This window comes from Thunnus maccoyii, chromosome 6, assembly GCF_910596095.1.
Source record: "Thunnus maccoyii chromosome 6, fThuMac1.1, whole genome shotgun sequence".
NCBI lineage: Eukaryota > Metazoa > Chordata > Actinopteri > Scombriformes > Scombridae > Thunnus > Thunnus maccoyii.
The window spans coordinates 15,664,005-15,677,423 of NC_056538.1; the positions used below are offsets into that span (position 1 = coordinate 15,664,005).

At 38.9% G+C, this 13,419-nt stretch overlaps 1 protein-coding gene across 1 annotated transcript in view; it reads right to left on the reverse strand.

Moving 5' to 3' along the window:
• Positions 1-1,834: 1,834 nt before the first annotated feature.
• gucy1a2 (guanylate cyclase 1, soluble, alpha 2) overlaps positions 1,835-13,419 on the reverse strand; it is a 42,389-nt gene continuing 30,804 nt past the window's right edge. The window contains exons 7-9 of the mRNA XM_042415393.1: positions 12,012-12,155; positions 3,782-3,936; positions 1,835-3,135 (exon numbers count right to left, since the gene is read on the reverse strand). Of these exons, the coding sequence (XP_042271327.1) occupies positions 2,916-3,135; positions 3,782-3,936; positions 12,012-12,155 (519 nt within the window). The 3' untranslated portion in view covers positions 1,835-2,915. The remainder of the gene's footprint in view (positions 3,136-3,781; positions 3,937-12,011; positions 12,156-13,419) is intronic.

A 13,419-nucleotide genomic window follows, 5' to 3' on the forward strand; every position in this document is an offset into this window, starting at 1 on the left:
AGAACAAAGCCGTGAATCAGATAAATAAAACGTTATTTCTCTCACAGCAGTTACGTTCTAAAGCACAAGTAAACACACCCACACCTTTGCACAGCACCGCACAACCCTGCGAGAAGGTGCAGCATTGCCAGATTTAGCTTAGCCCCGCCCTCGGTCAAGCAGACACACAGACCTGCAGCTCTTTATACATCCGTGACACAGAGACAGAGAGCAGAGCGGAGCAGAGGAGAGAGACAGAGACAGTGATGTAACCTGGTTGCCACACTACAAGTCCAGACCTCACACCCTGCACACTGTTACTGAATGGGGGTTACACACCCACTGCCCAAAGGCTGACGCCCAGAAGCGTCCCGAACACAGTGAAATAATAAGAAAATACAGGCAGAGGGCAGAGTCTCTGTAGATACATACACCGACACACACTTCTAGTGGGTCACAAGTGACGATTGAGAGGAATTATTTTTGTATGAGTCTATACATAGTTGGATTTCTTTTAGGAAAATCCTGCATAGTATCCCTTTAAGTAGGATTAGCCTGTGCTGGTGTTGAAGAGATAGGAATAAGTGCTAGCAACACTGGAGATCTAAAATATTTATTGGCACATTTTATTTCCTCAGAGCTTTCCAGAGGTTCAGCAACCAATATATAATTTGGAAAGATGCGGTGAAACCGCAGCACTCTTACTATACTTTCCCATTTAACCTAAGGTGTTTTTAGTTTCTGTGATTTTTGTGATTTAAGGGTGAATTTAAAGATGTACCAGAGTTTCCTATTGTGCCTCTGAACAGAAGCTGTCAGTAACATAAGCCAAATTGTGATGTTGGTTTACAGTTGAAAAACATTATTTTAACACTTTTTTATAACAAGTAAGAAAGCACATGTCTGCAGATTATTAATAATTAATCACATTATTTCAAAAGTTATGAATCATAAATAATCAGTTAAAATTTGAATGTCATGTTAAAAAACATCTGTCAAACGTCTATCGACATTAAAAAAAATATTTCATGGAAACTCAGCCTGATGACAAAAAAGTTTTGTTTAGTTTGTGGGTCATGGCCAGCTATTTGAAATCTGATATATTTGAAGTTCACAACTGTTACATATATGTGATGTAAACAACCATAAGGAATAATGGCAGCATCACCAGGCTATTAGTTACATTAAATAAGTTCCTAGATGACTATCCAACAAAACAAAGCCAACCCTTCACATCCTGAACTTCATGATGACAGTTTATGAAAATTCTGACAATTACTTCCCCATATCTGGGTAACTGAGCTACACTGAAATATTTGGAAGGCCTGAGATTTCCACTGAGTAAAGCATACTCAGTCTACCAGCAAACTAGTAGACTTGAATTTGAATCCTGTTACATTTACACGGGGCTAGTACATATTTTTATATCAGTGTGGTACAAAATAATGCAATTAAAAAAGATTATGTATGTAAATGTGAACCGTGTCAAGCGTGCATACTGTGACTATGTGTACATGTTAGTATGCACTACATTGTGTGTATTATTGGTTGATCTGGACAAAATAGATGAATACGATTTCAAATATTTGAACTCTCTGAAGTGCATTTGATTTTTTTTTTTTTTTTTTTTGCCAGCCACTCATGACAGTCTCAATATTAAATACACCACTGATCAGGACTAATCAGGAGCTCGGTGGGATAAGGTGCCCACCGTGACTTTCAACCTCACAGGTTTAAATGTGGCTCATAAGCTTTGGCACATGTCATTCTCTCTTTTGAATTGTTCACTCAGCAGTGTAAGATACAGAAATGTCACAAAAATATCCTAAAACAAGTGGAAACATTGCATATGAAATAAGATGAATGAAGTGCTCCCTTTATTTGTCAAATATTTGAAATGAAACCTGTATTTTGTCCTGATTTGAGCAGTAAAAAGGCACTGAGCTGAGAATAATTTTCAGTCCTAAACATATTACCTGCAATGAAATGGCTGGATTTTTGTCGATTATAGTTTGCTGTGGGTTAAAAGCAGAAAAAGGGCTCTAAGATCAGCTTAGTTCTAGCGTTTTTTGGCATTTGTCCTTTGATGACCCTTTTTCAAACCTACTGTATCTCCTTGTTTATACCTCTCATCTGTCTCTCCCCCACCCGACCAACTGGTCCTAGGATGGAAGTGTTGATGTAATGAGCAGCAGATGTTTAGGGGTACGTTTAGTAAAGCATGACATGATTGAAGGACAGTTGGAAGGGGTGGAAAGGGAGTTGTATTGTTCTTCAGTAGTGGTCTTCCTTGTACAACAGTTGTGGTCTTCCTTGTACAAGAGGCCATGATGCACAGCAAACATGTACGGCAATTTTGCCATCTTCCCACAGTTATTCATATAACGTCATTCCTCAGCACCCATTTTGTTAATGGATCATGGATTTGTTCAGTTTGCGCAATTCCATTGCTAATGAGTGCAACACTGGTTATTTAAATGAGCCACCTACAGGTTTTGTCCAAGCGTTGTTGCCTCTCGACCAGGGTTAGGTAACCAGTCGTACACAGAGGACTGCTGAAGAGAGCTAGATGTCAGATCTAGAGCTGAGGGAACCAGCAAGATCAAAAAGTTTTATATTAACGTTTCTCCACTAATTAACCCCATCACTGAACCTCCTTGGGGAAGGGTCCATGTGGGACTTGCACAGTTGCTGTACCTCAAGTCTTTTGAACCATATCTCCCTTGCTCAGGAGGGCATGTTGTTCTTTTACCCTTTGATGAGAAGCCTTTTTTATGTTTCCTTCATACAGGCCATCCCACAGGTCTGACTCCAAGTTTTCACATAACGCATTTGCATATCCATAGATCCGTGCGATTGGTGTCCTGCATGTACCGCAGGTTCAAATCCAGCCTCTTACATCATGAATATTCATGTCTCCTGTCTGTGTATGGGACCTACAAACTTGTTTCTCTTAGAAACATGGTCCCGATGCTGTAGGAGACTTTCCTCATAGAGGCTGGGGGAGCGGAGCGAGAGCTGGTCAGTGATGCATGGCTGTGAGATGTCCCCGCCTCCAGGAAGTAACAGGTTCCCGGGATCTCTTTGGGAAAATTCTCTGGGAGCTCCAGCCGTGAACGAGGGACAAAGGAAAAAGAGCGGTCGTCTTTCAGCAACCTGTTGTGAAGAGAAGAGAAGAGACTTCATGAATGAATAATCACTCATGATAATAACAACATTTTCTGCTTTGCGTGTCCGTGTACATGTGTGTACAGTGGGTGTGTGTGTCCACAGCTTAATCTCTGTTGTACTGTAGCACAACAAACCGAGATAAGATACATCACAGAATTAGACATTAGACATATAAAGTATGGTATGCAAAGTAAGAAGAGATATTTCTGATGTCAAGTAAACTGTAATTACAGTATATATTTCTGGAAGAGGTTTGAATTGAATTAAAGCATACTGGTTTGTCAAAGCCTTTACTATCATGGCTATGTGGTAAAAAAAAAAGACAATTTACAATTTATGTGTATATTAAAAATATTCGAAGATGTATTTGTTGCAGAGCTGTGTACAGTGAAATGATTAGTTACGATCTACAGAGACTGTGCATTGTTCAAGTTTAACCAAACGGAGACAAAATACATAAAAATAGAGAAAAAAATATATAAGACATAAGAAAATGTAAAAGAAAAAATGACATTAAAAAATAAGGAACCTTTTAAAGAGCACATGCAGGCAAAAGAAAATAGGGAAAAACAGAGTATCTGTAAGAATGTGCAATCCAGTGTATGTTTATATATGAAGTGCAGTTACTTACTGGTAAGTCGTGGGACTAACATTTATACACCTCGGATGGCTCCCTGATTCAAACTTGCTGGCCAGTGTCACGTTGTTCCCAAACAGGCAATAACGCGGCATTTTCACTCCAACCACACCTGCCAGCACCGAACCTGTGTGGATACCTATTCTTAGCTAAAGGAGACAAGGAGGAAGAAGGTGGTGGGATTGTAGAGAAAAAAGGTGTAGAAGCAGAGGGAGAGAAAATAGTTTAAATATTGTGTCATGTATATTCCTTACCAATTCACATGCCCACACTTGGCCTGAAAATGGAAGATATGCATCTGATGTTGTTGCTGTATCTTCATTAAAGTCTGTGTTTATGTTACTTTTCCCTTCCTTTTGACTCCCTTAAACTGTAAATGCCTGCAGCTTGACTGTTACATCACTCAAGTCTGATCTAGTGCTGAAATGATCAAGTCAATTAATCAACTAGTTGATCAACAGAAAAGCAATTGGAAACCTTGTTGATAATTAATTATCTAAGTCACTTATCAAGCGAAAATTTAAAGACATTAGCTGATTCCATCTTCTCAAATGTTAGGATTTGATGAATTTCTTTATCATATATGATACAAAACTGTATATTTCTGGGTTTTGAGCTGTTGGTTGGATGTAACTATTTGAATAAGTCACCTTAATTTGAATTTGAATGGGCATTTTTCTCTATTTTCCTGACATTTTACAGGCAAAAAGATGAATTGATTATTGGGAAAAATAATGAAAAAATCCCAAATTGGAGCCCCAGTCTGATCTCACTGCGAGCCTTAAAGGTAACATGTGACAACAGGATTTAATCCATCCTGGCATCTAAATTGACTAACCTGTCACATCCTGTGCTGTACCACAACAACATATGAATGTTCATTAACTGAATCTCCCTCCCAAACTGATGCCAATCATTCATGTGCTGCCCATCCTGCAGCTCAAAGCCTGTCTGGTTTTGAACCAGAAGTGCTATGTGCACATTCATTCGCTGAATTGGAATTGTACTGTAACAATCATCCTGCCATAGTAGCTGTTATTATCTAATCTGAGTTTCTTTGGCAACAGACCTTTAGACTGATGAAAATCTTAAAATAGCAAGAGAGAGAGAGAGAGAGGGAAATAAATTAAGAAAAATAATTGCTGCCATCTCCTCTTGCTGATAGATGACATATATAGGGCACCAACATGGTGCTCATAACATAATCTGGTTAAAGTATGAATCTATAAATGGCTGGAGGCAGCATGAAAGCTATCCAGCCATCATTCCAATTTGACCATTTCACTTCATGGCCTCTCGACAACACTATTGATTTCCTCCACTTGGGGACACACATACAGTACACACACACACAAAAGCCGGTGGAAACAAGTAGATTTCTAATGATCTACTTGAGTATCTTATCACCTTGGTAACCAACGCCACTGTGTGCATGCCAGCACACTGCGAGGTAGTCATGGCAACAACAGGCGATGGGGGTAGTGAGGTAGAAAGAGCACAGACAGACAGAAAGACAGAAAGAAAGACAATAGGGAGAGAGAAATAACCCTATAATTAGATGGCAAAACCTTGACAGCACGGGAGGAGAGATAAAGAAAACGAGAGAGACAGAAAACAAGAGAAAAAAGGGCTGGCAGGTGCACTGGATTGACCTATTTTTCAGATAAACTGCTCACAGATGGCCATACACTTTTCTGTCCGTCTCTACAACAGACAACTGTTTACATACACACACACACACACACACAAATCTGCATCCAGCGCCCACTCTCCTCTTTATTTCTTAGTCTCAAAACACAGACACAGAAACACTCATACACTCCTGCCCTCCGTTTCGATATGAGTCAGCATATACAGCACATGGCCCTCGGTGAACCAATGAGCAAATGGCGCAGCAGCACAGGCAACCAATCACAATCTACCCTCTGGCCAAGCTGACAGAAGGATACAGAGATGGATACAGAGAGAGGAAAGAGTTGTTATAGAGTCAATGTTTCATAAACTATAGCTGCTGTAAACAAAACATAAAACTCATGCAAGCAATGGCACATTTTAAAACAAATGTTATGAATTTGAAGCATAAAATAAACAACGAAGGAAACTATTTTCTGCTTTGTGGATGTTCTATCACATTAGGAGCCCAATTCTAAACTCACAGCTTCTCCATTGATAATGAATGACAATTACACATTTAATCCCCAACCAGTACTGTTATTACAGTATATTATTTTCTGAGCAACCTCCTGCCATACAAAACCAGTTTCTGTGACACCTTCACATCAGCATGCAAGGAAAATGGTGATCTCAAATTGGCTGTAGATATAAAAGAGAAAAGCTTTTGTGTTAATGATGTGACATTTTTTCAAGTATTTTCACTAATTGTACCTTTTAATCAGCCCAATGAAGCACTGAGTGGAATGTGTAGCTCTTATCAGTGTTAATATTTATATATATATATATATAATACATGTATTTTTATGGGCTGAGTGTGTGGTCACTACAAAAACTTTTCTAAATCCAAAATTCTCAGATACTGCTGATATGTTTGGTGGAAATAAGCCCACATAAACACAGAGAAACAACTAAATTTAGTCTTGTCAGTTGTTTTGATAGTCACGCTCTCATGTGAACACAAGAACTGAGCACTTCTGTGTTTGCACTTACATTGGATTATCATAGCTCCTACGTGTGTAGAGTTAGAAACTGTGGCAGTTTAGATATAATTCATATTAGCAGTTACAAGATAAGCCCTACATCCACACCCACACACCTACTCATACACCCACACATACACATGAGCACACAATCACACACTATGAGATATCATGCTACATGCCTGAACATAAAGCATCAATATATTGTAGAGTAAATGTTGTTAGGTTTACTATATGTCATTTCTTCTATATGTCTTCCCCTGTTGTATATTTCTCTCTATGTCTCTGCATCATTCTCTCCATCTCGTTCTCACTAACCCTTTTCTCCCTCACAGCTCTCATGCTAGTTTGCATAACAGTGCAACATTGGCTGGAGTTGAGTGCACTCACTGAACAGCATTTATCATGCTGAAGTGTTGAATATCTCCATAACTCCCCTTTATACCAACATGAGGGGAACAGAGATAAGAAAGAGGACAGCATAACAGAGGGTGCAAGAAAAAGAAACACAGAAGAGCAGAAAAAGAATAAGAATGGAGAGAAAAGGCAACTGGAGACGGGAAATGAAAGGCGTGAGTTAGAGAAAAGTGCAGCGGAGAGAGAGAGAGACTGAGGGAAAGAGAGGAGGGGGCAGGGAAAGATAGCGAGGGGAAGAGGAAGGACAGAGAGAGAGAGAGAGAGAGTAAGTGGAAGAGCAAGAGAGCAGGCCAAAAATGCTTGGCAAGGCCTTTCTATTTTGAGATAAATGGACAATGTTAGGAGCACAGCAGTACACAGAACAGTGTCCTTTCTGTTATTCAGCAGCTATCTGTCTTTGCTTCTCTCTCATACACACACATTTAGTTTCTATCTGTGTCATCCTCTATTTATATTTTAAAACAAGTCAAAACACAGAATGTTGCAAAGTGTTTAATAGCGATGTTAAAAGGATAAGGCTGTCATTATTCTACATTTTTCTTATTGTCAAAAAAATCCTTGAAAAGACCATAAACAGCAATGTATTAGTCCGTCTTCTCAGTACTTTCTGACTTCCCACCATGTTTTCAGCATTCAGTCCCAAGTCCTTTTGTCACCATTGAATATGTAAAACAGGTCATAAATATATAGTTTAATTTTAAAAAAAGGAAAAAGTGTTTCCTGAACAGGTGTGCATTTTAGTGTTTAGCAAACATTATTCAATCAATAGTAAATAGTGCATGTGTTGGGAACTATTTTCAGCGACGGATTAATACACATTTGGTGCTCTTGTGAATATTTGCAGCAGCAGGACAGTGTGTGTGGGATTGACTCAAAATAAACTACAGTGGCTGTGTTCATGTTAATGAAGGAACATGTTACTCAACAGTGTGTCTAACTGATGTGTTTTTAATTGCTTTTTGGACAACAGTGGTGCTCTATGACACAGAGGACTAAGCTACAGCAGGCTTTTGTAATGCAGTCATTGTTAGTGATCAACTCATTGTTGGTTTTTTTCTGTTCATGGGATGATAAATATATAGAATATCACCAGCCTTATCCTGTAATATGACTAAATATAAGAAAGAAAGAAATCTATTATAAACAAATTAGTGAAATTGTTATGAACGTCTTACTTATGCTACATTTGTGGGTCCTGCTTCATTGCTGATCTGCTAAAAAACAGGGAAAGGTCGGCAGAACAAAAGTAAAAGTAAAATGCAACTTACTGTGGGTAATGACTCTGACTCATACTCATGACATTGCAAGCAGGCACCTTGGCCCACAAAGCTACCAAGGCAGCCCAAGAGTGATGGGTGACCTTGACAGAGACTGGACTGAGGATAGATATAAATAAATTATATCCTGTGTTCCCTTTTCATTCTACTGATTTAATATGAAAGGTTTAAACTCAATTCCATCAGTTATGCCCCTTTCCTTCCCTTCCTACCCCTTTTTTGGCTGGACCGCAACAGCGGGGCCAGTCCTGTAAACGCATTTGTCCCTGACTGACTGACTGATTGAGTGATGAAGTTACACCACCAGTCAGCTGACGAGTTTCCCCATTGGTCCAGTCCAGCATAGAGCAGAGTAGGAGAGAAAACAACTCTCCATGCACTGAGAGGCATGAGGGAGAACACACAGTTAAAGCACCCAAAATAACAATTGCCAATGAACATGTCCAGGAATTCACATTATAGACACTACCACTGAATATCCCTGTTACAAATTGGCCATTATTTCACACACCCGTAAACAGTCCAGTCATATACTAGTCTACTACCTAGTCTTGTTTTTCTTCAGAAGAGCAGCTTGCATCTCGTTCCTGTATGAAGTCATCCACCACTCATTTTGAATTTAATTATACAGTAAAATAAACCACAAGTCCATAACTGTTAAATTCAAATCCACAGCGGACACTGAGTCAATGCTTTGTCATTGTCATGAACCTTCGCATTGATACCTGATAAACATTAAAATGTTCACAGCAAGTGACTGCAGTTTTAACACTTACTATCATATCTCTACTGCAGTTGATACAAAGGACACTCCTCTAGTAAAATAAGTGTTATAAATGTCTCATTACAAACATGCAAAAAGTTATTACAGGAACCAGAGTATTTTTGGTATTTTTGCTTGAAAAAAGACATAAACAATTCATCTGTTATCAAAATAGTTGCAGATTTTCTGTCTATTGACTAATTGATTGATCGTTGCAGCTCTACATGAAGGTCATGATATGCAAAAAGGAACTTTACATATTACATACTGTTGAGAAGTCCAGGAGAAATACAGCATATAACTGAAGGAAAGAATTTTAAAAAATCCTACAACAGTGTCAATCAAGCAATCCTTGGACGATTGTGTGAAATAAATACACTGCGAGCACTTGCACACATGTCCCACACATACACACACACACACACACACACACACACACACACACACATACACACACACACACACACACACACACACATACACACACACACACACACACACACACATATACACACACACACACACACACACACACAAACAGCTCACCATCCAATCATATCTGTACACAAAATTTTTTAAAAAATAGATAAAGAGAGGAAAAAGGAAAAGAAGACAGAATTAGGAACATTGAACACTGATGAGGCAGAAAGGGGAAGGGAGAGATGAAGAGAGAGACTAACACACACATACACTCAGATGCATTATAGTACATAAATAGAACAAAACATCACATACGCACACCCACATGGCACACATAGGCGCATATAGCAATCTCCCACTATAAACACAAGTGCATCTACATTAAGAAACATACAGCCACACACGCACAGCATGACACATGCAGCTGGCTGGAGGAGAGTATGTACAAAACACATATTTTAAATATATGGAAGGTAGATAAAAAATGGTATACAGTAAAATAAGATGGAATCATTGTAAATAAGCACAGGGAAGTAAAATTGTGAAGGTAAGAGAAGAGGAAAAGCGTAAATGGACAAACAAACCAAACATACTGACCCCTGAACGCTGCAAGCAAGTCAAGTAGCCACTTAATCTAAATATGTTACAGTATCATGGAAGAGGCAATGACTGGAATAAAAACTACAGTATAATGGGAACTAAACATGAACACACTAGTAAACAAATTGGGGCATCTTTAATAACTAATTTTAACTAATTAGGCTCATGGTCTGCATGTTATAAGCAGACAGATGTTACAAAAAACTTTTTAGGGCTGATTTAAGTGCTGATCCTACTACTATAATTGGAGCGCGGTTTGTGTATTCATGTGTGTGTGTGTCCTACCATTCCTCCAGTCCCCTCCAAACTCGCCCAAAAAAAAGGTTCAGATTTTGCATGTGGTGTTTTTTTTATCATTTCATCGCATTTTTAATGTTACATAAATATTTGGCAGCTTTACTTTTTACTTTGGAATCCTTTATTTTGGAATCTTTTTGGAAACTTGTTCCACCACACCAACAGTTACACAAAGCCTATATTCTACCGGGAATATAACAGAAGAAGAAGAAGAACAGTTACACTGAAAACGTTGGAGAGGATCCATTAAAGAACAATGTTCTTCTGAACAACGCATCATGCCTAAAAAGAAGTGCAAATTGCTGCCGGCAAGTCGTGTTGCCGCAAAATGCAAGAGATTGGTGCGCAGTAGCAAATTTTAGTTGCAGTCGGAATTATACTGCTGATTCACCATTTGGCATTGGCATGCTAATACAGTACCTAGCTAGTTAGCTCAGCATTCGTGTCTCATGCTTCTTGCGGTCGGCGCAGTCTAAATGCAGTCTAAATGCAGTCTAAATGCAGTCTAAATGCGGTCTAAATGCAGACTGCACACATGGTCTCCATGACTGCACACATGGTCTCCATGAATTTATGGTCTTCATGTATTGATGTCCAAGATATAGAAATTAATACTGTTATACTGTTATTTTTGTTTTGAACATATGATTGTGTTTTCATTAGCAACTACCTCATAGTTCACAACGTGATTATTCATGTAATAGCCTAACCCTTTCATGCATGGTGTGCAGATTCCTCAAGGGTACTTGATGAAGGATCACAGATTCCTTCAAGGTACTTGGTGAAGGTTCTCAAGACTCTGATTTCTGAGACCTTCCCTGACCTCCAGAATGGATGTGGTGACAAAGACAACCTTTTCAAGGTGCCATATACACTCCTGTGAACAAGGGTATCAGAGCCATCAATGACATGTGTTTGGCTGTATTCCCTGAAGAAGAGAGAGTCTACTTTTCAGCTGACTCAGTTCTGCAGGACAATCACAAGGATGCACTGCCTATCGAGTTCCTAAAATCATTGACACCCTCTGGAATGCCTGGGGTCAGAGGGTCTTCCTACCAAGGATTCCTCACCAGGACAAAAATGACAATCCTCCCATCACCTTTGTCAGGCTGTCAGTTCCCTGTCAGTTACCATTAACAAGGTTCAGGGACAACAAAATGAGCTGAGTTGGCATCTACCTTCTTCAGCCGGTGTTCACTCACCGCCAGCCCTACACAGCCTTCTCTTCTTTTTATTGAAGGAAATTCACCATTAATACTGCTTGGAGGTCTGCCCTTTGCACAGGATATATTTAAGGGGTGGGGCCAGAGGATCAAGGGGGATCAGGGGATGCTGGGGGTGAAAGCAGTGGAGACAGTTGGGGTACAGGGGCAAAAGTCTCAGCGGTCAGGGGAGTGTCAAGGAAAAAGGTTACAATATCCAAAGGGTGCTTTGTTCTAGTATAAATAACTGGCTTTAAACATGTCTAGAAAGCTCACACATTGGAGACACTGTAAAAGCTGTATTATCCATGTTGTTTCTCATGTTTGACGTACTACTTTATTTATATTTTCATCTATACCACTAGTCATTTTAGAAGAGGAAGCTGAAAACTGTAATTCACTGCAATTTCATATATTCCCTTACACTCTTCAAACTCGCCAGCTGCATCCTTCCTTATGTTTAAAGTTCTAGATGGTTCTCACTCCCTGAATGTCTCTCTCAAAGAGTATACGGCAGCTTTTAAGAGCAAAAAGAAAGTTAGTTACATAACTTCCTCAAGGTGCCTGCATGGTGAAGAATGAATGAAAACTCACCTTGATAGGTTTTCCATCAGGTGTCAGCACTTCTTCAGAAAGTTCCATCATCTTCAGAGCCATGTGAGCAATTGGCCTCGCATGACTATCAACCTTCTTGTGAAGTCCTCCTGCCACACAGTAGGCATCACCTATTGTCTCGATCTGTGCGAGAAATGGAAAAACAGGGAGGAAGCGCAGAAACTGGAATTAATAAGTGTGGCTGTTACTACATGCAGATGTGCGAAACTACAGAGCCATTCAACAACTCATCTTCTCCACTGAATCGTAGGACTTAATATCACTCCTTCATTGTTATATAGAAACTACCTCTCTGTTTCTCTCTTTTGGCCTTCAGCATTCACAATAAAGCCACTTACTGCATTCCCACAAATTCCTGACAACAGCTTGAATCCATCACCACCATTTGGATTACATCATTACTGATACATCCCCAACAGTACTTATCATCCTGAAGTCTACTGAAAGTCATCAAACAAGCACCAAACCAAAGTGTCACTTCAACCTTGCATCATCACATAAAAAAGCACATAAACACAAAGGCCTCAATCTTATTTAATGCCTTTAGAGCAACAATTTTACAGTTACAATTTTTATTAAAGGGAAGACAATGAAGTTTATGTATTTTATCTGTGATCAACTTTGAACAATATTAAACATAAATGTTTAGTATATTGTGTCACAGTTAGCTTAAAATCATTTTACATCTGCAAACTGGCAAAAATAATGCAATTCATTAAGATATACTTTTTTTTATCTTAACCCCTGAACAATAAAGTCCTTTTAGTAATGGGGCATCTTGAGTCTCTAATGTAGACCACTATAACTGGTCTGCATCAATCTGTGTGAAGGGATAATGGCCCGGTACATAGAGATGCTTGGATCATCTTGGTCAGTGGATATTCATTTCAAATTACTTTTTCTGAATTGCCAATGAGCAATGATTTTTTAAGCATCAGTTTCCCATATATAATTAATTTGGGCAACTCACCCAAATACAGTTGTCCCCATCCAAAAAGATTTTTTTGTATTTTTTTAAATTTTAAATTTGTTCCTTTGTGGAAATACAGTTGACAGGGCAAAATGTTTCAGAAATGATCCCTGCATGCTGCTTTACACCATTAATAGTGCATAACACTAAGGGAGGTTTTTATCTAATAAAGTATTCTTTTAATATACTGTTAGTAAATGGTCTTTCAAACTGTGTTATATTTGTATATTTGCAATGAGCTCATTCCAAAACATTGACAACATCTACATATACAGATGAAGTGTTATTTTGGCCATGAAGCCAACTCATTCCCTGTTTGCCAGGGATTGCAAGAACAGCAAGTCTTCCCTCATTTAAGAATTATTCCCCAAAACCAAATTCAAAATGAGCACATGTGAATAAAGCAAACAAGGGAGT